The sequence below is a fragment of the Dipodomys spectabilis genome, unplaced genomic scaffold, assembly GCF_019054845.1.
Source record: "Dipodomys spectabilis isolate Male_0828 unplaced genomic scaffold, ASM1905484v1 ptg000108l, whole genome shotgun sequence".
In the NCBI taxonomy this organism is placed as follows: Eukaryota; Metazoa; Chordata; class Mammalia; order Rodentia; family Heteromyidae; genus Dipodomys; species Dipodomys spectabilis.
The window spans coordinates 10,186,991-10,211,264 of record NW_024870785.1 but is presented as its reverse complement, the minus strand read 5'-3'; the positions used below and the strand labels follow the sequence as shown (position 1 = coordinate 10,211,264).

The 24,274-nt window shown below is 39.9% G+C and overlaps 1 protein-coding gene and 1 non-coding gene across 4 annotated transcripts in view; both read left to right on the top strand.

Annotated features, from left to right (window-relative positions):
• Positions 1 to 23,535, top strand: part of Trpm7 (transient receptor potential cation channel subfamily M member 7) — a 78,796-nt gene extending 55,261 nt beyond the window's left edge. For 2 of the 3 annotated variants that reach the window (XM_042687525.1, XM_042687522.1), the window contains exons 25-40: positions 8 to 140; positions 2,938 to 3,650; positions 4,865 to 4,932; positions 5,645 to 5,704; positions 6,130 to 6,223; positions 9,051 to 9,118; positions 10,829 to 10,863; positions 11,528 to 11,553; positions 14,041 to 14,091; positions 14,429 to 14,494; positions 15,353 to 15,636; positions 15,759 to 15,841; positions 15,994 to 16,199; positions 16,396 to 16,447; positions 16,750 to 16,856; positions 21,991 to 23,535. In XM_042687525.1, coding sequence (XP_042543459.1) covers positions 8 to 140; positions 2,938 to 3,650; positions 4,865 to 4,932; positions 5,645 to 5,704; positions 6,130 to 6,223; positions 9,051 to 9,118; positions 10,829 to 10,863; positions 11,528 to 11,553; positions 14,041 to 14,091; positions 14,429 to 14,494; positions 15,353 to 15,636; positions 15,759 to 15,841; positions 15,994 to 16,199; positions 16,396 to 16,447; positions 16,750 to 16,856; positions 21,991 to 22,121 — 2,177 coding nt within the window. In that variant the 3' untranslated portion in view covers positions 22,122 to 23,535. The remainder of the gene's footprint in view (positions 1 to 7; positions 141 to 2,937; positions 3,651 to 4,864; positions 4,933 to 5,644; positions 5,705 to 6,129; positions 6,224 to 9,050; positions 9,119 to 10,828; positions 10,864 to 11,527; positions 11,554 to 14,040; positions 14,092 to 14,428; positions 14,495 to 15,352; positions 15,637 to 15,758; positions 15,842 to 15,993; positions 16,200 to 16,395; positions 16,448 to 16,749; positions 16,857 to 21,990) is intronic. The other variant, XM_042687524.1, reaches the window with a different exon arrangement.
• On the top strand, positions 6,475 to 6,539 carry Trnai-uau. Its single transcript has one exon. It is a non-coding gene; the product is annotated as a tRNA-Ile (tRNA).
• Positions 23,536 to 24,274: the final 739 nt, after the last annotated feature.

Genomic DNA, 24,274 nt, shown 5'->3' with positions numbered 1-24,274 from the left:
CCCTTAGAACTTTTCTTAACAGAAGAAGATCAAAAGAAACTTCATGATTTTGAAGAACAATGTGTTGAAATGTACTTTAATGAAAAAGATGACAAATTCCATTCTGGAAGTGAAGAGAGAATACGTGTCACTTTTGAAAGGTCTTGAAGTTCTTTATTATTAATTACATGTCAGAATAGATTTCATTAATGTCTCTTACACATGGTTATTGGTTTATCTTGTCAAACAATTTTAAATATCTATTTAAATTTATTATCTTTTGAGAAGACAATTCCATTTTTTTATTAACTAAATATAAATCAGTCAATATCATGGTGCTTTTTCTCTTTTTTTTCTTCTTTTAAAAATACAATTTTAGGGACTGGGAAGGTGGCTCAGTGGTAAAGCGCTTGCCTTGCATGCATGAGGCCCTGGGTTTGATTCCTCAGCACCACATAAGCAGGAAAAAAAGCCGCAAGTGACGCTGTGGCTCAAGTGGTAGAGCACACTAGCTTTGAGCTGAAGAGCTGAGGGACAGCGCCCAGGCCCAGAGTTCAGGCCCCATGACCAGACCAAAAAAAAAAAAATACAATTTTATTAAAGTGTTGTACAAAGGGGTTACCATTTCATAAAGTCAAATAATGAGTGTATTTCTTTTTGGACAATATTGTTCCTGCCTTTGCTTTTCCCTAGTTTGACTCTCCTATCCCAGCCCATAAGTTACATAGTAGTTTTGTTATTGTTGATGATGTTAGGCCAGTCCTGAGGCTTGAATTCAGGGCCTGGGCACTGTCTCTGAGCTTTTTTTGCTCAAGGCTAGCACTTTACCATTTACACCATAGTGCCACTTCCAGCATTTTCTGTGTATGTGGTACTGAGGACTTGAACCCAGGGCTTCATGCATGTTAGACAAGCACTCTATCACTAAGCCACATTCCCAGCCCCATAGTTCTTTTTTTAAAGGTGTTTCATACATACTTTACAAGAACTCTACCATTGAGCTAAATCCCCAGCCTTATGGTAACTTTTTGACTGTAAGTTATAAAAGATAGAGAAGAGTTAATGTTTTTTGAATATTGAGAGAGAAAAATGGAACTATCCTATGTATTTAACAACCTTTCTTTTTGTTGGTTTCCTTACATTCTGAAGCATGTGATGTTTGTAAAGTTGTAGTAGTGGTAGTTCAATGTATGCCTATTTTGATGAGAGGAATTGGAATTGCAACCCTCTAGAATAAAAAAAGAAAAAATTTGAAGCCAGGCACCAGTGGCTCATACCTGTAATCCTAGCTACTCAGGAGGCTGAGATCTGAGAATCATGATTTTAAGCTAGCCCAGGCAGGAATGTCCATGAGACTTTTTTTTGGGGGGGGGGGGGGGGTTGGTCATGGGGCTTGTACTCTGGGCCTTGGGCGCTGTCCCTCAGCTCTTCAACTCAAGATGAGCACTCTACCACTTGAGCAACAGCGCCATTCCGGTTTTCTGGTAGCTTACTGGAAATGAGTCTCACGGACTTTCCTGCCCAGGCTGGCTTTGAACCACAACCTTCAGATCTCAGCCTCTTGAGTAGCTAGGATTACAGGTGGGAGCCACCAATGCCCGGCATTCCGTAGTCCAATAAAGTACTAAAACAAACAGACAAACAGAAAATTGGAAGTGGTGCGCTGGCTCAAGTGATAGAGTGCTTGCCTTGAGCAAAAGAAGCTCAGTGACAGTGCCCAGGTCCAGAATTCAAGCCCCAGAACTAATTTTTTTTCTAATTTTTTTATTAATGTTTTCTGACACCTTTTTTTAAAAAATTGGGTTAGCATTATATCCTCTTAAACATGGGTATACCTTATAAATAAGTAATAGCACTTTGTGTTTGTGTGTGCATGTGCTTGGTACTTGTCACTTGGCTTTTCTGCTTTTGACTGCTGTTCTACCACTTGAGTCATTACGTACTGTTCTTCCATATGCCTTTTTTTTTCTTCCGGTCATGGGGCTTGAACTGTGGGCTTGAGCGCTGTCCCTGCACTCTTCAGCTCAAGGTGAGCTCTCTACCACTTGAGCCACAGTGCCTCTTCTGGTTTTCTTTTTTTTCTTTTCTTTTTTTTTATAGTAATGAACAGGTTTTATTTTCCTAGAACTGAAATCATCTACTGGTTTTCAGAGCTAAACTTCCAGAGCTACAGTCAGCAATTTTTCATCAGAGCCCAAGAAAGAGGCATTGGTAAGAGACGAGAGATGAAAGAGGCATAGAAAAACCACTAAGAAGAGACCTCTTCCGGTTTTCTAGTGGTTTATTGGAGATAAGAGTCTCATGGCCTTTCCTGCCCAGCCTGGCTTTGAACCGTGATCCTCAGATCTCAGCCTCCTGAGTAGCTAAGATTACAGGCGTGCGCCACCGGCGCCTGGCTTCATATGACTTATTTTTTATAACTTGTTTGGACGTTTGTAAAATTTCTCTCTATCATCATTTGTTGGGCCTGTCAAAAGAATTTCTGTATTTTTTTTTTTTCTTGGACAAGGGGCTTGAACTTGGCCTGGGCGCTGTCCCTCAGCTCTTCAGCTCAAGGCTAGCACTCCACCACTTGAGCTACAGCACCACTTCGGTTTTCTGAGTGGTTTATTGAAGATGAGAGTATCACAGACTTTCCTGCCGGGGCTGGCTTTGAACTGCAATCCTCAGATCTCAGCCTCCTGAGTAGCTAAGATTACAGGAGTGAGCCAACTATGGCCGGCTCTATATTCTTTTTTTTTTTTTTTTTTTCCTCATGGGGCAAATTGTTTGTGAATTCTATGAGCTTTGACAATACAGTTATTTCTTCCACGAATGATACATACATTTCTTTTCTTTTGCTTAGCGTCAACTGTTCCCTCTTTCCCTCTCTTTCCCTCCCATCCATTGTTGCCATTGAGTTGCTTAGTTTCTATATCCATTTTTGACATTGTAAAAAGCCTGTTTTCTCTCCTGCAGAGTGGAGCAGATGTGCATTCAGATTAAAGAAGTTGGAGACCGTGTCAGCTACATAAAAAGATCACTACAGTCCTTAGATTCTCAAATTGGACATCTGCAAGACCTTTCAGCGCTGACAGTAGATACACTAAAAACACTCACTGCCCAGAAAGCTTCTGAAGCGAGCAAAGTTCACAATGAGATCACAAGAGAATTGAGTATTTCCAAACATTTGGCTCAAAATCTTATAGATGATGGTCCCACAAGACCTGTGTGGAAAAAACACAGTGCTGTAAATACACTGAGCTCCTCCCTTCCTCAAGGTGATCTTGAAAGTAATAATCCTTTTCTTTCTAATATGTTCATGAAAGATGAAAAAGATCCTCACTATACCATATTTGGTCAAGAGTTGCCTGTAATCCCCCAGAGAAAAGAATTTGGTTTTCCAGAGGCTGGTTCCTCTTGTGGTGCCTTATTCCCAAGTGCGATTTCTCCTCCAGAACTGCGACAGAGACGACATGGGATAGAAATCTTAAAATTATTTAATAAAACTCAAAAATTAGGCAGTTCACCTAATAGCACACCACATCTGTCATCCCCACCAACCAAATTTTCTGTTAGCACCCCCTCCCAACCAAGTTGCAAAAGCCACTTGGAAACCATAACCAAAGATCAAGAAACTGTCTTCTCCAAAGTTGCAGAAGGAGATAATATAGAATTCGGAGCATTTGTAGGTAAGTTTGGCAAACTCATTTGTATGTCATTACTTTTCATGTGAAAAATCTATTACCTTAGAAAAATGATGAGCAGGCTGGGAAGGTGGCTCTGGTAGAGCACTTGCCTTGCATGCATGAGGCCCTGGGTTTGATTCCACAGCACTCCATAAGCAGAAAAAGCTGGAAATGGTGCTGTGGCTCAAGTGGTAGAGCGCTAGCCTTGAGCTGAAGAGCTGAGGGACAAGCGCCCCAGGCCCTATGACCAACAAAAAAAAAAGAGAGAAAAGAAAAAAGAAGACTAGCAAATTATTAAAGACATGTACTATGTGAAAAATGAATAGTCTTTTCATATAGTTTTAAATACTTTAAAAGAATCAGAAGTAGGACAAATAAAATTTGGCTTTAATACTTGGCATATATATCCCTGGTGGTTTACTGTAGTTACATAGGCTCTGTCTTTTGAATTTGGATATATATTTAGTTGTATCAGTCAGTTGTCGAAAGGACCTCAGTGATTTGTATGTGTTAGGTACTTGGGAAACTACAGGAAGATAAGGGGTGGTGAGAAACAACTGGTAGAGAACAGTGTAATAGGGTAGCCATAATTTTTTTATCCAAGCCAAATAGAATACTAATACATTAGATCAATAGAGAAATGCACTCAGATGCATATAGGTGGTACTAGGTTCTGGGCTCAAGGCCTTGTGCACTACTTAAGCCATGTCCTCAGTCCTTTTTACAGAAAAGGAGGTGTGTGTTAATCAGCCCATGTGAAATATTTACCTTAGGTATTGCACTAGGCTATATAAAAATACAAACTTTTTTCTATATGCAGTCTCTTTTAAAAACATACATTTGCACGTGCTTTCTAATGTGTTACATGTGTGTATGTGTACGTAGGTTTCATACTTTTTATTATAGTAAAAATAATTATCACTCTTTTTAAAAAAAGTTTTAAGCTATTCACTCATATCACATTGGATTCCTTTAAAAGGCCTTTTAGCTTTTGTTAAAAGATCAAGTACTAATCTTCACCAGCTTCTTGGGAGATATTTTTAATATTCTCTAAAAAGCTAAATGAGTGCAAAGCCATTAGAGGAGAATTACTTGGAAAAATGCAAAGTCATCAAAAACTGCTTGAAAACATTATTCTTACAGACTTCAGGCATAGTCATTATTTTGATATATAAGAAAAACTTACCATTGCAATTTTTTATGTTCTTCTGTTAAAGGGCACAGAGATAGTATGGATTTACAGAGGTTTAAAGAAACATCAAACAAAATAAAAGAACTGTTATCTGTAAGTAAATTTACACAACTACATGTAACTTCTCTTTTGTGATATTTGGTTCAAAGTGCAATTAGATTTCCTCTCAGTAAAAGTACTATTTTAGCAGAGATTATCTCAATATGATTGCCCCAAATATTAGAAGCTATGCTTACTTTGAAGAAAAAAAAAAGACAAAGCCAGGTATTGGTGGCTCATGCCTATTATCCTGGCTATTCGGGAAGCTGAAATCTGGAAAGATTACTGTGTGAGGCCAGCCCCAGGCACAAAAGTCCATAAGACTCCATCTCCAAAGTCACTGAGGGAATGGTTCCAGTGGTAGAGCACCAGTCAAGCAACCCAAGCAAGTGTGAGGCCTAAGTTATAAAGTATATAGAACAATGGGTACAAAAATAAGGTGTATTTTCTGCAAGAAGAAATATTTCTGTGGCTTTCATAAATTAATTGTAGCTATTTAGCACCTCAAAGGTAATAATGTAGCTGTACCAAGACAGTTCAGGGAACCTAGAAATGCCTCAGACTCCTTTGTACCTTAAACAACTTATAGAAATGATCAACTTTCAAATACAGTACAAAAAGATTTCCTAAAGATAAAGGTAGATATTATTAGCTTGGAACTTAATTAGCAAGTATTTTTAAATTAAGAAGTAATGATTATATCAAGTTCTTTCTTTATTTGCCTTAAAGTTGGAAAATAATTGCATGATTTTCTTGCCTCAAACAGGAACAGCAGGATGATACGAGAAACACGATTATGGAATATTCAAATATGCCTAAATATCAGGTAAAGTCTCATCAATGAATGTAGAAATCAGAAACTCTGCTTAACATTACATAAGACTTCAGATGAGGGAAATATCTATAAATTCAGAGAACCTATCATGAAATCATAGCTTGCACATTTTTATTTATTTATTTTTGCCAATCCTGGGGCTTGAACTCAGGGCCTGGACAGTGTCCCTGAGCTGCATTTGCTCAATGCCAGCACTCTTACTTGAGCCACAGCGCCACTTCCAGCCTTTTCTGTTTAAAGGAATAGAACCCAGGGCTTCGTGCATGCTAGGCAGGCACTCTCCCACTAAGCCATATTCCCAGCTCTCGCAGTATTTTTGAACCATGTTAATCCTGAGGCATAGATTGAGGGACTCAGAACAGTGGTGTGAGATTTAGTTGGATTATTTTTAATACCATGTTATGCTATATTTACAGAGTGATACTCCTGAAACCACATCGAAGCATGTGAGTTCTCATACTGGGTTTCCTGAATGCCATAAGACCTCCATTTCTCCTCGCTCAGAGCAAGGTGAGTAGGCTGACTTTGAAGCCTCTGAGCTCCAGATATGTATTTGTCAACACCTATGTCAAAAGATTCTGGTCCATAGTTGTTACTGGAGCCATGGGATAATAAGCCATATGTATATCTTAACATTCTAATAACTTTAATCTGTAAATGTAAGATACAAAGCTTTACTTTTTTCCTCATACAGATGTAATCTGTATCATCTATTTCACATTTTTCTTCACTATTAAAAAAAATCTGATATAGGCTGGGAAGGTAGCTCAGTGGTAGAGCGCTTGCCTTATATGCAGGAGGCCCTGGGTTCGATTCCCCAGCACCACATAAGCAGAAAAAGCCGAAAGTGGTGCTGTGTCTCAAGTGGTAGAGCACTAACCTTGAGCTGAAGAGATCAAACATAACGTCCAGGCCCAGAGTTCAGGCCCCACGACCAGAAAAAAAAAATCTGATATGTTTATTGGTTTGAAATTAAAATATATTACTTTATAAATTCTTTCTCTTACCCCACATACACTTTTTTAATTGTTTGCTGCTTTGTATTTTTTCATTGTTTTCTGCTTCATATTCTTAATTATTATTAGTATTGTTATGTAGTTGTACAAAGAGGTTAAAGTTCCGTAAGTCACGTTACAAGTATAATGCTCTTTTTTTGGCGGGGGAGTCCGATAGTGGGCCTGAACTCTGGGCCTGGGCGTTGTCCCTCAGCTCTTCAGCTCAAGGCTAGTGCTCTACCACTTGAGCCACAGCGCCACTTCCGGCTTTTTTCTTTTTGCTTATGTGGTACTGAGGAATGGAACCCAGGGCCTCAGGCATGCAAGGCAAGCGTTCTACCACTGAGCCACCTTCCCAGCCCCAAGTATAATGCTTTTTGATCCATGTCACTGCATTCATCATTCTCCCCATTTTTCCTTTTCCCATCCCTTTCATCAAGTTACATAGTTGAGTTTTTACATAATATACATTGAATATAATCACTGCATTTGCTCACCCTCCCTCCCTCCATGTGTGTGTCTTCCTCTTTGACCTCCCCCACAAAATATATTTCTACTTCCTGGTACTTGTTTTGATAAACAATACATTAGTTCAGAGGCATTGCACCTTGGACTCATCCCATAAGTATACCTTTTTTTTTTTTTTTGTCAGTTGTGGAGCTTGAACTCTGAGCCTGGGCGCTGTCCCTGCGCTCTTCAGCTCAAGGCGAGTGCTCTACTGCTTGAGCCACAGCACCACTTCCAGTTTTCTAGTGGTTTATTGGAGATGAAAGTCTCATGGACTTTCCTGCCCGGGCTGGCTTTGAACTGCAATCCTGAGATTTCAGCCTCCTGAGTAGCTAGGATTACAGGCGTGAGCCACCAGCACCAGGCTTAAGTATACCATTCTTTAGTTGGTTTATGTATATATTCATATTCCATTTTTATATGTATTTTGCACAACTAATATTTCACTTAATATATGTGGTGGTATGTCTATATATCTATTTTTTTCCTTCCTTCCCTCCTTCTTTCCTTCCTTCCTTCCTTCCTTCCTTCCTTCTGTCCTTCCTTGGTTTGATTATATCACCCAGGCTGGTCTCAAAGTCCTCTACTCAAGCAGTCCTCTTGTCTCTGCTTCTCCAAAGATACACATTATTCCTACCTGGCATTGCTTTCTTGAGGGTAGAGGTCAAAATTTGTGAAAGGTTGAATAATTAAGGAAATAGTATTACCTGTTTACTATCACATTTATTTTTTAGATTTTTTTTTTTGGGGGGGGGGTGGGTAATGCTGAATTCAACAGTATATATCCTGATTAAGTTGGGCTTATTCCTGATACAAGTTGGCTTAGCATTAAAAATAGAATTATTCTGATGCATGATATTAACAGATTCAAGCTTAAAAAACATAAGGTTATTTCAGTAGCTATACAGCACACAAAAGGCATCTGGTAAAATTCAGCATCTAAATTGACCTATGCTCTCAGTCTTTTCACTTTTATTATTTTGGGAGATCTCTGCCTTTTTGGACTATGATCCTCCTACCTACATCTTCCATTTAGCTAGGATTAGAGACATGTGCCCCATGCCTGGCTCAAAGTTATCATCCATATTTACTGCAACATTTGTTACTATAGCAAGATATTGAAAACAAACCAGAACCCACCAGAAAGAATTTGTCTAAGTATATCATTGTATATCTATGATATGAAATTAAAAGTAATGTCAACAATTAATAGGGGAAGTTGTTTGTATACTCCTAATCTCTAAACAGAAGTTTTTAAAAGCCAAACAGGAGTTTGGAGCCATCCTGATCATAATAGCAAGAACTTGTCTCTTTAGAACAAACAAAAAAACCCAGGCACAAAAAACTGAAGCTGCATAGCGTATATTATGCTACTTATATGGAAAAGAAGAAGGGTATTTGAGGGAAAACATGCACACCATACATAGATTAAACAATTTGGATTTTGGAAAAAGAGAAAAAGGTTTTTTTTATTTTGTACACTTGTCCCTTAATGCCTTTTTACAATAATGTGAGTAATTTATTCAAAATAGATTGAAGGCCTGGGAAGGTGGCTCAGTGGTAGAGTGCTTGCCAGCTGTGGCTCTAGTTGTAGAGCACTAGCCTTGAGCTGAAGAGCTGAGGGACAGCACCCAGGCCCAGAGTTCAGGCCTCATGACTGACAAAAACAAAACAAAAAAATAGATTGAAAAATCATTGTGTTTAGCAGTGTTGGAAGAGAGCAAATTATTTTACGAAGGTTGTATTATATCTTAAAAACACTTTGTGCTTGGTGACTCAAGTACTAAATAAACTTCAGTTGTCTGACTTTATATCTTTTTAAAATTTCCTTTTAGCAGAAAGCAGTAGAACTGTATCTACAGAAGACACTCCTGTAGTAGATTCCAAAGCAGCTTTGCTACCGGTATGTACATTTCGATTTAAAAAGTGCATATTTATAACGAAGACTTAAAAGATGATATTAGTATATGTAAAATTGTATCTAGCTTTCAAAGAAAATTATCTTACACCACTGATTTCATGAACACAGGTATAGAATACTGATTTCATGAATACGGGTATAAAATACTTGTTTATGCAGTGAAGTCAGATTTTTAGGAAAGAAAGGCAGAATCTGTTTTCGTTTGAGGAAAAACTAATTATATGAACTCATTCCTAGACAGCTAATTGTTCATTTTACAAACTCCCTTTCACAAAGCAGACTAGGAACCGAGACAGATATCTCAGGAGAAAAAGCAAGAAAATTGCTCTTTTATAGTCAGATATGTACAAATCAGTGCTCATACTGGGATAAATAAAATTGTAACTTGATAGAGTTTTTTGTTAAAAATCATGATTTTAAATCGGGCATTGATGGCTGTTGTATACCTATAATTGCAGCACTTTAAGATCAGTTCTCAGGAGGCTTGGGCAGGAGGATCTCTGCTCAAGGCTAGCCTAAATCACATAGATCATCTCAAAAAGTAACAAACAGGCTGGGAATGTGACTTAGCAGTAGAGTGTTTTCCTAGCATGCATGAAGCCCTGGGTTTGATTCCTCAGTACCACATAAACAAAAAAGGCTGTAAGTGGCACTCAAGTGGTAGAATGCTAGCCTTGAGCAAAAAAAGAAGCTCAGGGACAGTGCCCAGGACCTGAGTGTAAGCACCAGGACTGGCAAAAATAAAATAACAGCCAGGTGCCAATGGCTCAGAGACTAAGATCTGAGGATCCTGTTCAAAAGCCAGCCTGGGCAGAGAAGTCCATGAGACTCGTTATTTCCAATTTACCACCAAAAAGCCAAAAGTGAAGCAGTGGCTCAATTGGTAGAGTACTAACCTTGAACAAAAAGAGCTTAGGGACAGCGCCCATGCCTTGAGATCAAGCCCCATGACCACCCCTCACTCCACCCCCAATAAAAAAGAATATATAAAACATTAGGTAAGGAAAAGATAACTTTAAAAAGAATGGCAGGCCAGGTACTGGTGGCTCATGCCTATAATCCTAGCTATTCAGGAGGCTGAAATCTGAGGATAGGTGTTTGAAACTAACTCAGATAAGAAAGCTTATGAGGCTCTTGTCTCCAATTAAACACCAGAAAAGCCAGAAGTGGAGCTGTGGCTCAAGTGGTTGAGAGCATAATAATTAAAGGACAACACTCAAGTCCTGAGTTCAGTCCCCAGAATCAGTGTATACACACCACACACACACACACACACACATACACACACACACACACACACAGAGCAGACTGGCAGATACAAGAAAGTACAGAAACAAGACAAGGCATATCTGAATAGAGAATTATTCAAAATGGACTAGAGTACAACACTGATACAAGTAGTCGTTAGAAAGAAAAAAGACAGGGCTGGGAAGGTGGCTCAGTGGTAGAGAGCTTGCCTTGCATGCATGAGGCCCTGGGTTCAATTCCTCAGCACCACATAAGCAGAACAAAACAGAAGTGGGGCTGAGGCTCAAGTGGTAGAACACTAGCCTTCAGCTGAAGAGCTGAGGGACAGCGCCCAGGCCCAGAGTTCAGGCCCCACGACCGACCAAAAAAAAAAAAAAAAAGATTATTGCTTCATCTAGAGTTTATGTCTTTACATTTTTGTTTTGTGTTTGGTTTTGACTAAAGGATTGGTTACAAGAAAGACCATCAAACAGAGAAATGTAAGTAAGTCTTTTCTCATCATTAACCTAAAAGATATATTAGACCTAAGTTTAATTTACACTGAGTTTAACACACACACACTGAAACTCTGGGAACAGAATGATTCCCTGGCCAGGCATGGTAGTACACATTGGTAATCAAGAAGTAGAAGCCAGGAGGAACATGAGTTTGAAGCCAGGTCAGGTATTTCCAGTAAAAAAATAATTTAAAAGCCTCCATTGTTTCCCATACCTATTATAAATAAATATATGAACGTTTGGAGGAAATTTTCAACCTTAGAAATTGAGTGCTGCAAAACATGTAACTCTTCTTTCTTTTCCCATCAGTTCTAGTATGTTTAGAATGCTGGAACATTATTTCAAGCATTGTGCAAGTATTGGAATAAATAACCATAAATAAGAAATCATAAAATAATTCATCCTGTTTTCAACTTCAGTTTGGCACCTAATAATAATACTTATGCAAGCTGAAACTGGAGATAAAAGTTGTGGGCCAATAGATATATGTGACTATGTATATACCTTACATATGGATTAGAAGTGGCTAAAGATAATGGTAAAGAAATTCTTTAAGGGGTCTGAATAACCTTGCAATTTTTTTTTTAAAAGTGATAGGACAGAATTGTGGTACAGCTTATATTGTATATACTTTTTGTTTTCTTAGGCCATCCGAAGAAGGAACATTAAATGGTAAGTCCATATGGTAGGTTTTAATGCAAAAAAAACAGTCACAAATGACCCACATTCCTAGGCAAGGCATTTTAAGCTTCAAGTCTGAAAAGTTGGAAAATTGTTCTATCATATAGTTCTTCCTCCTCCCCACCTCCCCGGTTGTGGGACTTGAACGCTGGGTCAGGGCCTTGTCCCTGAGCCCGTCAGCTCACTCTGCCACCTTGAGCCACAGCAACACTTGCAGTTTTCTGATGGTTAATTGGAGATTAGAGTTTCACAGACATTTCTGCCTGGGCTGGCTTTGAACCTTGATCCTCAGGTCTCAGCCTCCTGAGTAGCTAGGGTTACAGGAGTAAGCCACTGGAGCCCAGCTACTCCTTTAATAATAGATGCTTCACAAACACTGAACCAATCTGTGAATGATTGTGTCTCTATGTCACCACCTATTTATCAGCACCTAGAGGCAGACTTTTGTAAATTACCACAGCTTCTTTTTTTGGGGGGAGGGAGGGCAGTCATGGAGTTTGAAATCTGGACCTAGGCGCTGTCCCTCAGCTCCTCAGCTCAAGGCTAGCGCTCTACCACTTGAGCCACAGCGCCACTTCCAGTTTTCTGGTGGTTAATTGGAAATAAGAGTGTCATGGACACTCTGGTTTTGAATCACAATCCTCAGATCTCAGCCTCTTGAATAGAAGGATAACAGGCATGAGCCACCAGCACTCAGCTTACCCCCAGCTTCTTGCAACCCTGCCCCTAACACATGAATTCCTTTGCTGTATGCGGGGGCTTACAGGGGTGGTTGGGGGTCGTAAGTGGAATCATGCAGTATGTACTATTTGTATTCTGCTTCTTTCTCTTGAGTGTTTTTGTTGTTATTGTTGTGCTGATCCTGGGGTTTGAACTCGGGGCCTGGGCACTGTCCCTGAGCTTTTTTGTTTAGGCTAGTGCTTGAGCCACAGCTCCACTTCTGACTTTTTGTGAGTTTGTTGGAGGTGAGTTTCATGGACTTACCTGCCCAGGCTGGCTTTGAACTGTAATCCTCTGATCTCAGCCTCCTGAGTAGCTAGGATTACAGGCATGAGCCAATGGCTCTGGCTCTTACTGTGTTTTTATAAGATTTATCAACATTGTGTAGTGGTAGGTTGTGCATTCTTAGTATGGCATGTTATTTCCTTGTTGGAGTGTATTAAACTTACCATATCTACACTTCAGTAAACATTTTGGTAGTTCCCAGTGTCTGCTGTTAGGATTTCTGTTGCTGTTTGAGAATGGAATTGCTGGGTACATGTGTTCACACTTAATAGTTACTGTCAAATAGTTTTCAAGGTGGTTATACCAGTTTGAGCTTTCCCTGTAATTTTATTTTTGGTCTGTGTTCAACCATCAAAAAGGATTCTTATAAAAGAGTTGATCTTGTTACTCATCTGATTTACATTTTTTCCATTGCCATTCATTAAGGTCCAGAGTCCTTTCTCTGCAGGGAGTATTAAGCTCTTAAAATCTTTCCTACCCCTTACCCTTTCCTTTTTTTTTTTTGGTCGGTCATGGGGCTTGAACTCTGGGCTTGGGCGCTGTCCCTCAGCTCTTCAGCTCAAGGCGAGTGGTCTACCACTTGAGCCACAGCGCCACTTCCGGTTTTCTAGTGGTTTATTGGAGATAAGAGTCTCATGGACTTTCCTGCCCACAATCCTCAGATCTCAGCCTCCTGAGTAACTAGTATTACAGGCGTGAGCCACCAGTGCCTGGCCCCCTCACCTTTTTCATGGGTGCTTATATTCTCTCTCTCATTAGCATGCAACCTGGGTTGTGAACTTAAATCAGTTGTAGGGAATTTTTAGTATGATGACGTGTGCCTACAGAACTAGATTTTTTCTTTTTTTTTTTTTTTTTTTTTTTTTTGGTCAGTCCTGGGGCCTGAACTCCCTCAGCTCTTCAGCTCAAGGCTAGCGCACTACCACTTGAGCCACAGCGCCACTTCCATCCTTTTCTGCTTATGTGGTGCTGAGGAAGCAAACCTAGGGCTTCATGCATGCAAGGCAAGCACTCTACCACTGAGCCACCTTCCCAGCCCCCAGAACTAGAATATTTTGAACTGATATCCCAGTTGGTGTGTGATCTTAAACTTCCTTTCCTACACCTCCGTATGTTGTGAATGAACATGTGTGTGTGTAGGTATGTGTATACACTTGTACAGTGCTAAACATTTCAGAATATTATCTTCTCATGGTAGACCTGCTAAAATGGTTACATGACCAGTCTCTAAATCCAAAAGTCATTACATTTTCTGAGTGAATGCTGTGGAGGAACGTGTGCTCTTCCCTACCAGGTCACCAGGTCTAGTGGGTAGTCGCCCCTAGTATAGCCTAATGGGGTATATTAATACGGCACAGTGCAGACATCATGTTGAACTGGTTAATGAAATAAATTTTAAATGACAATTTAATGATGAAAAACTTAATGCTCTCCTAGCCCTTGTTAAACAACCTCATTTATTTGCCTTTTTAGGTCTTGCTTCTCCATTTAAGCCAGTTTTGGATACAAATTACTATTATTCAGGTCAGTAATTTTATTTTTTTTATTTTAATTTTTATTTTTTGTGCACATACTGTACAGAGGGGTTACAATTACATGGGTAAGATAATGCGTACATTTCTTTTTTTTTTTATTTAATTTAATTTTATTTGTGAACATACTGTACAGAGGGGTTACAATTACATGGGCAGGATAATGCGTACATTTCTTACCAAGCATTGCAGCCTCCTCCTTTGTTTACCCTTCACATCCCTTCCCAGCCTCCCCCCCCCCCCCCCCAGGTCAGTAATTTTAAAAACAAAATGTAGCAATGTTTTGAATCTTTGAGAGATTTCATTATTTCCCTTTGATTTTTATACAGCGGTGGAAAGAAATAACTTGATGAGGTTATCACAGAGCATTCCATTCACCCCTGTGCCTCCAAGAGGTAAATCCAAAAAATAACCCTCAAGTGGGAGAGGAACCCTTCACTCATTTTTAATTGTAACATGGAGTATGGGTGGGAAAGAAAGGAAAGGGAAGGGATCACACTAAGAAATACCAGCTTCAAACAGCATCTGCGGGGCAGACATCTTTACCCTCTGTCCATGTTTTACATTTAGAGTTTTAGTTGCTGTCTGAAAGTTTATCTTAACTACCTTTTTTTTTTTTTTTTTTTGGCTGGTCCTGGGGCTTGAACTCGGCCTAAGCAATGTCCCTGAGTCTCTTTGTGCTCAAGGCTAGCACTTTACCAGTTGAACCACAGTGCCCCTTCCAGTTTTTGGTGGTTAATTGGAGGCAAGAGTCTTACTTACGTTCCCAGGCAAAGCTCAGTCCTCAGATGTCAGCCTCCTAAGTAGCTAGGGCTAGAGATGTGAGCCACCAGTGCCCAGCTAAAAGTACTTAACTTTTATTTTTTATTTTTTTTGTCGGTCATGTGGCTTGAACTCTGGGCCTAGGCACTGTCCTTCAGCTCAAGACTAGCTATCTACCTCTTGAGCCGTAGCACCACTTTTGGCTTTTTCTGTTTATGTGGTGCTGAGGAATCAAACCCAGGGCCTCATGCATGAGAGGCTAGCACTGAGCCACATTCCCAGCCCAGTCTTTAACTTTTAAACTACAGTTCAGAGATATTAAGGCAGTACATGTTTTTTTTTCCTATAACTCGTTGCACTAAACTTCTCTTTGCACAACTGCCACTTAATGCATCTTCTCTTTAAACTTAATCACTGATGTCTGTAAATGTCTATTCTGTTTTGTTATTTTTAGAGTTCTGATTTGATCTTAAACTGTATCTGTGTTTCAGGGGAGCCAGTCACAGTGTACCGTCTAGAGGAGAGTTCGCCCAGCATACTGAATAACAGCATGTCTTCTTGGTCACAGCTTGGCCTATGTGCCAAAATAGAGTTTTTAAGTAAAGAGGAGATGGGAGGAGGTTTACGAAGAGCTGTCAAAGTCCAGTGCACCTGGTCAGAGCATGATATCCTCAAATCTGGACATCTTTATATTATCAAATCTTTCCTTCCTGAGGTGATTAACACATGGTCTAGTATCTATAAAGAAGATACAGTTCTGCATCTCTGTCTCAGAGTAAGTGCCAGGGAATGTATAACTGTGGGCCATAAAATGAGCTTCATAGTTTCCCTTGTAAAGTGTTAATCAAAGAAAATCTTAGTTTAAATTCTGATCAGGTGTTTTCCCCACTTGTGTAGGAAATTCAGCAGCAGAGAGCAGCCCAGAAGCTCACGTTTGCATTCAATCAAATGAAGCCCAAGTCCATCCCATATTCCCCAAGGTAAACCTTTATATTTTCTGAGATCATTTGTAGATAGCAGCCTCTTCCAACCTTCAGTATTGATGTTGACTATTTGACTGTTACCATCTTGTACATCAATTAGGCTCTTACAAACAAAACTGCTAGTAATATTTGTAACTGTTTTTCATAAGGTTCCTTGAAGTTTTCCTGCTGTATTGCCATTCAGCAGGACAGTGGTTTGCTGTAGAAGAATGTATGACTGGAGAATTTAGAAAATACAACAATAACAATGGCGATGAGATAATTCCAACTAATATTCTGGAAGAGATTATGCTAGCCTTTAGCCACTGGACTTACGAGTATACCAGAGGAGAGTTATTGGTACTTGATTTGCAAGGTACGTTTATTAAGTTATTGCAAAGGTGATATTATGAAGTAGGGTCTTGCCTATAGTAACATCTCTATTTGGCAATTTGTGCAGAAATTTAATTAAAATATTAGACTGATGTGTTGATCATAATAATAGTTTAGCTATCAGATTTAAATGGTGTTACAATATAAATTATTTGTCTTTTTTATGTATACATGTAAAGGTGTGGGTGAAAATTTGACTGACCCGTCTGTGATAAAAGCGGAAGAAAAGAGGTAATAAGTTTTAACAACTTTTGGGGCTGGGAATGTGGCTTAGTGGTAGAGTTCTTGCCAAGTATACATGAAGGCCTGGATTTGATTGCTAAGTACCACAGAAAAAGCCAGAATTAGCGCTGTTGTGACTCAAATGGTAGAGCACTAGCCTTGAGCAAAAGAATCTCAGAGACAGTGCCAAGGACCTGAGTTCAAGTCCTAGGACCGGCAAAAATAAATAAATAAAAATTAACAACTTTTAAGGCATAGTTTGATGAGTTCAAATTTGCTTCTTTTTCTTTTTTAAACTACCAATTCCACAGATCCTCTGATATGGTTTTTGGCCCAGCCAATCTAGGAGAAGATGCAATCAAAAACTTTAGGGCAAAACATCACTGTAATTCTTGTTGCCGAAAGCTTAAACTTCCAGGTAAGAATTTTCTTCTATTTTTGTTTCTTGAGACAATGTCACTTTGTAGTATATATTGGCTGGAATTCGACTTGAGATCTTCTTATCTCAGCCTCATAAGAGGTTGATCTACAGACATGTGCACCACAGACATGTGCCATCATAGCTAGCCTTAACATTTTCGTATTTTTTAATCAGCATGTATAAATCATTAACCAAGCCAGATACTACAATACCTCCCAAGGCTAGCAATAAATATACCTTGTTACTTAGGTGCATTTTTTTCTTTATTTAGAAAAACACAAAGTTGGGCTGGGAAGGTGGCTCAGTGGTTGAGTGCTTTCCTTGCATGCACGAGGCCCTGGGTTCGATTCCTCAGCAGAAAAAGCTGGAAATGGTGCCGTGGCTCAAGTGGTAGAGTTCTAGCTTTGAGCTGAAGAACTAAGGGACAGAGCCCAGACCCAGACAGAGTTCAGGCCCCTCCACAGACAAGAGAAAAAGAAAAAAGAAAAACACAAAGTTGTGTTCTGCAGGCTGCCAGTAGTTTTGCTAGGTGTCGATGGTAGAATAGTAAAGCAACAAACATGATCTCTGACTCATGGGGTTTAGTCAGATGTCAGATTGAACATCAGCAGAAATATACTACTGATAAATTCTAGAGATTAAAAACAAAACACAGCTGCCGCCGGTGGCTCATGCCTGTAATCCTAGTTACTCTGGAGGCTGAGATCTGAGGATTCCGGTTCAAAGCCAGCCCGCGCAGGTAAGGCCATGAGACTCTTATCGCCAGTAAACCACCAGAAAACCGGTGGGCCTGTGGCTTACCTGGTAGAATGCTTGCCTTGAGCTGAAGAGCTGAGGGTCAGAGCCTAGGCCCAGAGTTCAAGCCCCATGACCAAAAAAACCCCCACAGTGTTGGATAGATATAAAGTAAGTCACTTAGAGGTCTGGGAATAGTCATCTTTGCCTAGATTTAATGATTAAATAGACTATTAAATCAATCTGGTAACGAGTTGGGAAAAGAGTTTTGCATGAATTAGGAAGAGGAAATGGAAATATATTCTCAAGATAGTAATTTTTGGGCTGGAAGCATGGCTTAGAGGTATGTTGCTCCAGCCTAGCAAAGCTGGTGGAGGCCCTAGGTTCCAATCTCTGTGTCTTTTTTTTTTTTTGGCCAGTTGTGGGGCCTGAACTCTGGCCTGGGCGCTGTCCCTCAGCTCTTCAGCTCAAGGCTAGCACTCTACCACTTGAGCCACAATGCCACTTCCAGCTTTTTTTCTGTTTATGTGGTGCTGAGGAATTGAATCCAGGGCTCATGCATGCAGGGCAAGCGCTCTACCACTGAGCACCTTCTCAGGCAACCCCCCGCCCCCCTTTTTTTTTTTTTGTGGTCAGTTGTGGGGCTTGAACTCAGGGTGCTGTCCCTAACTTCTGTGGCTCAGAGCTAGCACTCTACCACTTTGGGCCATTTCACTTTCAGTTTTCTATTGGTCAGTTGGAGGAAAGAGTCTCACAGACTTTCCTGCTCAGGTGGGTTTTCATCCTTTATCTTCAGATCTCAGCCTCCTGAGTAGCTAGGATTACAGGTGTGGGCCACTAGCGCGTGGTTTGCTTGCTTTTTTTTTTTTTTTCTTCCTTCCTTCCCTCTTTCCTTCCTCTCTTTCTTTCTGTCCTTTCTCTTTCCTTTTTCTTTCTCTCCTTCCTTCCTGCCTGCCTGCCTGCCTTCCTTCCTTCCTTCCTTCCTCTCTCTCTCTCTCTCTCTCTCTCTTTCTTGAAGTAATTTTTTTTCTTTTCTTTTTTTGTCAGTGGTGGGGCTTGAACTCTGGACTTGGGCGCTGTCCCTGCGCTCTTCAGTGCTAGGCAAGTGCTCTACCACTTGAGCTACAGCGCCACTTCTTGTTTTCTGGTGGTTTATTGGAGATAAGATTTTCATGGACTTTCCTGCCCGGGCTGGCCTTGAACCGAGATCCTCAGATCTCAGCGTCCTGAGTAGCTAGGATTACAGGCATGAGCCACCAGTGTCCGGCTACAGGTTTATTTTTGAGGATTAAGCAAGTTGGTGTTTATGAAGTACTTTAGACCAATACCAGTGATATAAGTATCATTAATTTTGTGAATGACATTTTTGAAATCTTTCTTATTGCTAATATACAGAAATGCTATTTTTTTTATTTTTTTATTTCTTGGGTCCAGTCGTGGGACCTGAACTCTGGGCCTGGGCGCTATCCCTCAGCTCTTCAGCTCAAGGCTAGCGCTCTACCACTTGAGCCACAGCGCCACTTCCGGCTTTTTTCTTTTTGCTTATGTGGTGCTGAGGAATCGAACCCAGGGCCTCATGCATGCAAGGCAAGCGCTCTACCACTGAGCCGTCTTCCCAGCCCCAATACTATTTATTTTTGTTACATTTAACAACATTACTGTCTTGTTTAACCCACTTTTTTCTAGGAGCTATTATTTAACTGTAAGAACAAATGTTATTTAGTAATTTAAAGAAATTTTCTTCTACTCTTTGTTTTTTGGGAATGCTTGTCTTGAGTGGATATTAGATTTTTTTCAAGTTTTTTTTTTTCCTGCATCTTTTGGCAAAGATAATGTGATTTTTGTTTAACAGTTAACATGGTATATTGCATTAGGTCTGAGATTTTTGTGTGATCTTAGTTTTGACTTGTTTCTACTTGTTTTTCCCATGCTGGAGATCCAACTCAAGGCCTTCTCCTGCTAGGCAAACACTCTGCCACTAAAACACATGCGGGTACACACACACAAACACACACTTTTTTCCTATATTTGATCATTTTTGAATGTTTGGCCAGTCTTACATTGTTAGGACAAACCACGCTGTTTTATGACACATGCAGTTACGATATGTAATTCTTATATATTTTTTAGACTTTTATGTATTACTGAATTTGTTAGGGATTTTACATTTGTTTTCATGAATGTTGATGTGTGGATTTTTTTCTGTCTCTTGTATTAATCTTGTTTTGATGTCAGGATAACACTTGCCTTATCAAATAAGTTGAACTGTGTTCCCACCTCTTCTGTCTGTTAGAATAGGTTGTATAAAATTGATACTTGCGGGGCTGGGAAGTTGGCTCAGTGGTAGAGTGCTTGCCTTGCATCCCTGAGGCCCTGGGTTCGATTGCTCAACACCACATAAGCAAAAAGAAAAAAAGCTGGAAGTGGTGCTGTGGCTCAAGTGGTAGAGCGCTAGCCTTGAGCTGAAGAGCTGAGGGACAGCACCCAGGCCCAGAGTTTAGGCCCCAGGACTGGACCCCCCCCCAAAAAAAATGATACTTGCCCATCACAGGTTATTTATCCAGTGAAGCTATTTTTGCTTTTTTTTGTCATTTGGTTTTTAACCAGGAACTGAATTTTTTTTTTAGTTATTAAACTGTTGTGAATATCAGTTTATTCTTGAGTTTTTTTTGTTTGGTTGGTTTTTTTGTGTTTTGGATTTTTTTGTTTTGTTTCGTTTTTGTCAGTCATGGGGCTTTAACTCAAGGCAAGCGCTCTACCACTTGAGCCACAGCACCACTTCCAGTTTTCTGGTGGTTAATTGGAGATAAAAGGCTCACTGACTTTCCTTGCCCGGGCTGGCTTTGAACCGTGATCCTCAGAGCTCAACATTCTGAGTAGTGAGCTACCAGCACCCAGCTTGAGGGAGTTTTGATAGTTCATCTTTTAGGGATTAGAATGGATTTACCTATACTGTTACCCTGTTATATGTCTGTTTGTGGGGGTAGCTGGAAAGGCTCTTTGAAAAGGATTTAATGTCTGTGTTCTTTGTTTCTTAGTCTGGCTAGAAGCTTGTCATTTTTTTATTGTTACATTCAGTGGGCCAGCTTATATTTTTATTATTTTGCTAAATTGTTGCTCTGGTTTCAATTGTCATTGAGTTGTTTTATTTTGCCTCTCTTTTAGCTCTTCCACTTGATACATGGCTCCAGCTTGGCTTTTTGCTGGTTATTTTGGAGAGGTAGTCTTTTGAACTTTGATATAGGAGCCAGCTTGGAAACCTCTATTTTCTGGATCTCAAGTAGTTGGGATTACAGGCATGAGCCACCAGTAAGTGGCACTACTTTTTTTTTTTTTTTCCCCTGGTTGTGGGGCTTGAACTCAGGGCCTGGGCCACTGTCCCTCAGCTCTTTTGCTCAAGGCTAGTGTCTACCACTTGGAGATACAGCACCACTTTTGATTTTAGAGCAGTTAATTGGAGATAAGCATCTCACAGGGACTTTGCTGCCCAAGATAGCTTTGAATCAGGATCCTTAGATCTCAACCTTCTGAGCAGGTACGATTACAGGTATGAGCCACTGGTGCCCAACTCTGGCACCACTTTGAATTCTATCAGATTTTTTGGTTTTTTGGTTGGTGGGGTTTGTTTGTTTGTTTGTTTTTTGCTTGCTAGTCCTGGAGCTTGAACTCAAGGCCTAGGCACTATCCCTGAACTGCTTTTACTCCAGGCTAGCACTCTACCGCTTGACTACTACTTCTGGTTTTTTGTTTATGTGGTACTGAGGAATCAAACCCAGGGCTTCATGCATGCTAGGCCATTAAGCCACATTCCCAGCCCTCTATCAGGTTTTGTTGGCTTGTTTTTCTTCACCCACTAGATGATACAATCCCTAAGCAGGAAGGACTTTATCTGTCTTGTACATTTTCACATTTAGATAAGTTACAGGTTCATGGTCAATGTGTAATAATCGTCAAGTGACTAATTTCATTTTAATGTATATAAATTTGTAACTTTTAAATATGTAACATTTTTATGGAAAGCAAGTCTAACATGTTTAAAGGAAAACTTACTTTGAAAATGTTCTTAATTGGCCGGGCGCTGGTGGCTCACGCCTGTAATCCTAGCTACTCAGGAGGCTGAGATCTGAGGATCGCGGTTCAAAGCCAGCCCGGGCAGGAGAGACCGTGAGACTCCTATCTCCAATAAACCACCAGAAAACTGGAAGTGGCGCTGTAGCTCAAGTGGTAGAACGCTCGCCTTGAGCTGAAGAGCTGAGGGACAGCGCCCAGGCCCATAGTTCAAGCCCCACGACCGACAAAAAAAAAAAAGAAAAGAGAATGTTCTTAATTTTCCATTTGTCAAAACTGACTTTTCCTTTTCTTTCTTTTCTTTTCTGGATGGGAATGGTTAATGTAGACCTGAAGAGGAATGACTACACACCCGATAAAATTCTACTTCCTCAGGATGAGTCCTCACACTTGAATCTTCAGCCTGGAGATTCCACCAAAGAATCCGAATCAACTAATTCTGTTCGTCTGATGTTATAATGTTGCTCAATCATTGGTTTTGCCTACACCTCACAAAAATGTTCCTGTGTGTCTTTCTCTTCAAGAGGAAAATGTTTGATAACACAGAAAGGTGTATGCAAATTAATTCACTGGCCCTAGCATCATTTAGAGGTCAATATTTGACCAAATTGAAATTGTCAGTTACAAACTCCGTCCGTATAGGATAAGCTGGCAGCTGAGAAAGTTTGAAGGTAATGGGAAATTAGTGTTCATAACTTGTGGAAGGGCTCTTGGTAGCCAGGATCTTCATTTGACTTTGTTCCGATGAGAGGGTGATCCTCTCATAGGGTGCAATACCATTAACCAAAGTTAGGCGTCCATGCACATTTAATCGGCAGCTGGTTTACTACCGTTCAGTTAGAGAAATGAAGTCACTCAGCCATTGGGTTAAATGGCAGTTGGAAGTCTTCCTCAGTTAACAGTGATGTCACAGTTTCTCAACTAGATGCTTGCTGGCCACAGGAGAGGAGATGACTCTTAGAATTCTAGGTTCACAGGGGAAATTACAAAGCCTGAGCTAAAGACCATATTTGTTTTTGTTTTTCATTTCTTCCTGTGGTACTGGGGATCAAACCCAGAGCCTCATAAAGACTTTTTAAAAGAGGGATTATATTTAAGAATCAGGCCTAGACTCCATATTGAAAAATAGACCTGTTTGGGGTTTTTTGTTAGTTTTTTGTTTTGTTTTTGCTTTTTTTTTTTTTTTAACTAGTGCTCAAATTGTGTAAAAGTTATTTGGGTTGCATTTTTTAAAAAAACACATTATCAAGTCACTGTGTAGCAGAAGAAAGCCATGACAAAAGGAACTGAACCCCTGTCAGAGAAGATACCTGTGAGAAAGTTGAAGTACTTTTTTCCTGTCTGTGTCTGCAGTGACAACCCAGAAGTTACCCACTTCTCCAAAGTTGTTACTGACCAATACATCCAATCAGAACCTAAGAACTTTCCATTTGTCCAAACATCTGAACATGAATGTCACTTGTGGTACTTATTCAAGAATCAATTGAGTTGCTTTATTACGTGATGTCGGGAAATTGCAATGCCACTTTATGCCAATAAGATGTAACTTAACTGCCCAGATATTTTGCATATCCAACTACAAGAAAAGCTTATCTACTGGTTTATGCTTTTGATTTTTTTCCTGTTTTTTTTTTCTTTTTATTTCCTAGGTACTAATTTTAATTTTTATTTTGAAGGGAGCAGTGTAAAGCTTATTTGTATTCCGTAGTGTATCTCATAGATACAACAAGGCAAGCAGAGATAAGCTGTTTAAATAGTGTTTCATATTGATGGGGGGGAGAGAAAAGTGTATTACTTAAAGATATTATACTATATACATTTTGTATATCATTAAATCTTTAAAAGAAATTAAATAAATTTATTCTTGTTTACAGATGTTTGGTGAGTTTAATTGTCCTGAAGAATTATGTAGTATCTTCAGAGTGTTATTTTTCAGAGTGCCATTTTTTTAAATAAGCCATTGATACACCTATGCCTTTTCACACTATCTTGTCCAATATGTATTTTTTTTTCTACTTTTTTTTTTTAATCTCTTGGCCAGGAAAGGAATTGTGGATTTTTTTTTTTTTTTTTTTAATTTTTTTTGGGGGGGAATTGGTCGGGTCATGGGGCTTGAACTCTGGGCCTGGGCGCTGTCCCTCAGCTCTTCAGCTCAAGACTAATGCTCTACCACTTGAACCACAGCGCCACTTCTGGTTTTCTGGTGGTTAGCTGGAGATAAGAGTCTCACGGACTTTGTTGCCGGGGCTGGCTTTGAACCACAATGTGATCCTCAGATCTCAGCCTCCTGAGTAGCTAGGATTACAGGCATGAGCCACTGGCGCCTGTCTGGATATTTGATTTTTATGATAGTTTTACAAGCCACTTAAGTATTTTACACATATATGTGGGCTTTATAACAGTCTTACAAACTGGGTGTTACAATCTATTTTACTGACTAGAAAATCAAAGTGCTAGAGAGACTCTGTGGCCACATGAGAACCACAGCCCCTGAAGGCCCTGCAGACCAGCCTCACCTGTGCCCCTAAGTCTTGTGCTGTATGAGCACCTGACAGAACGGGCCTACGCCATTCACATGCTTTTCCTGCTTACAGTGCAGAACGGATCCATTC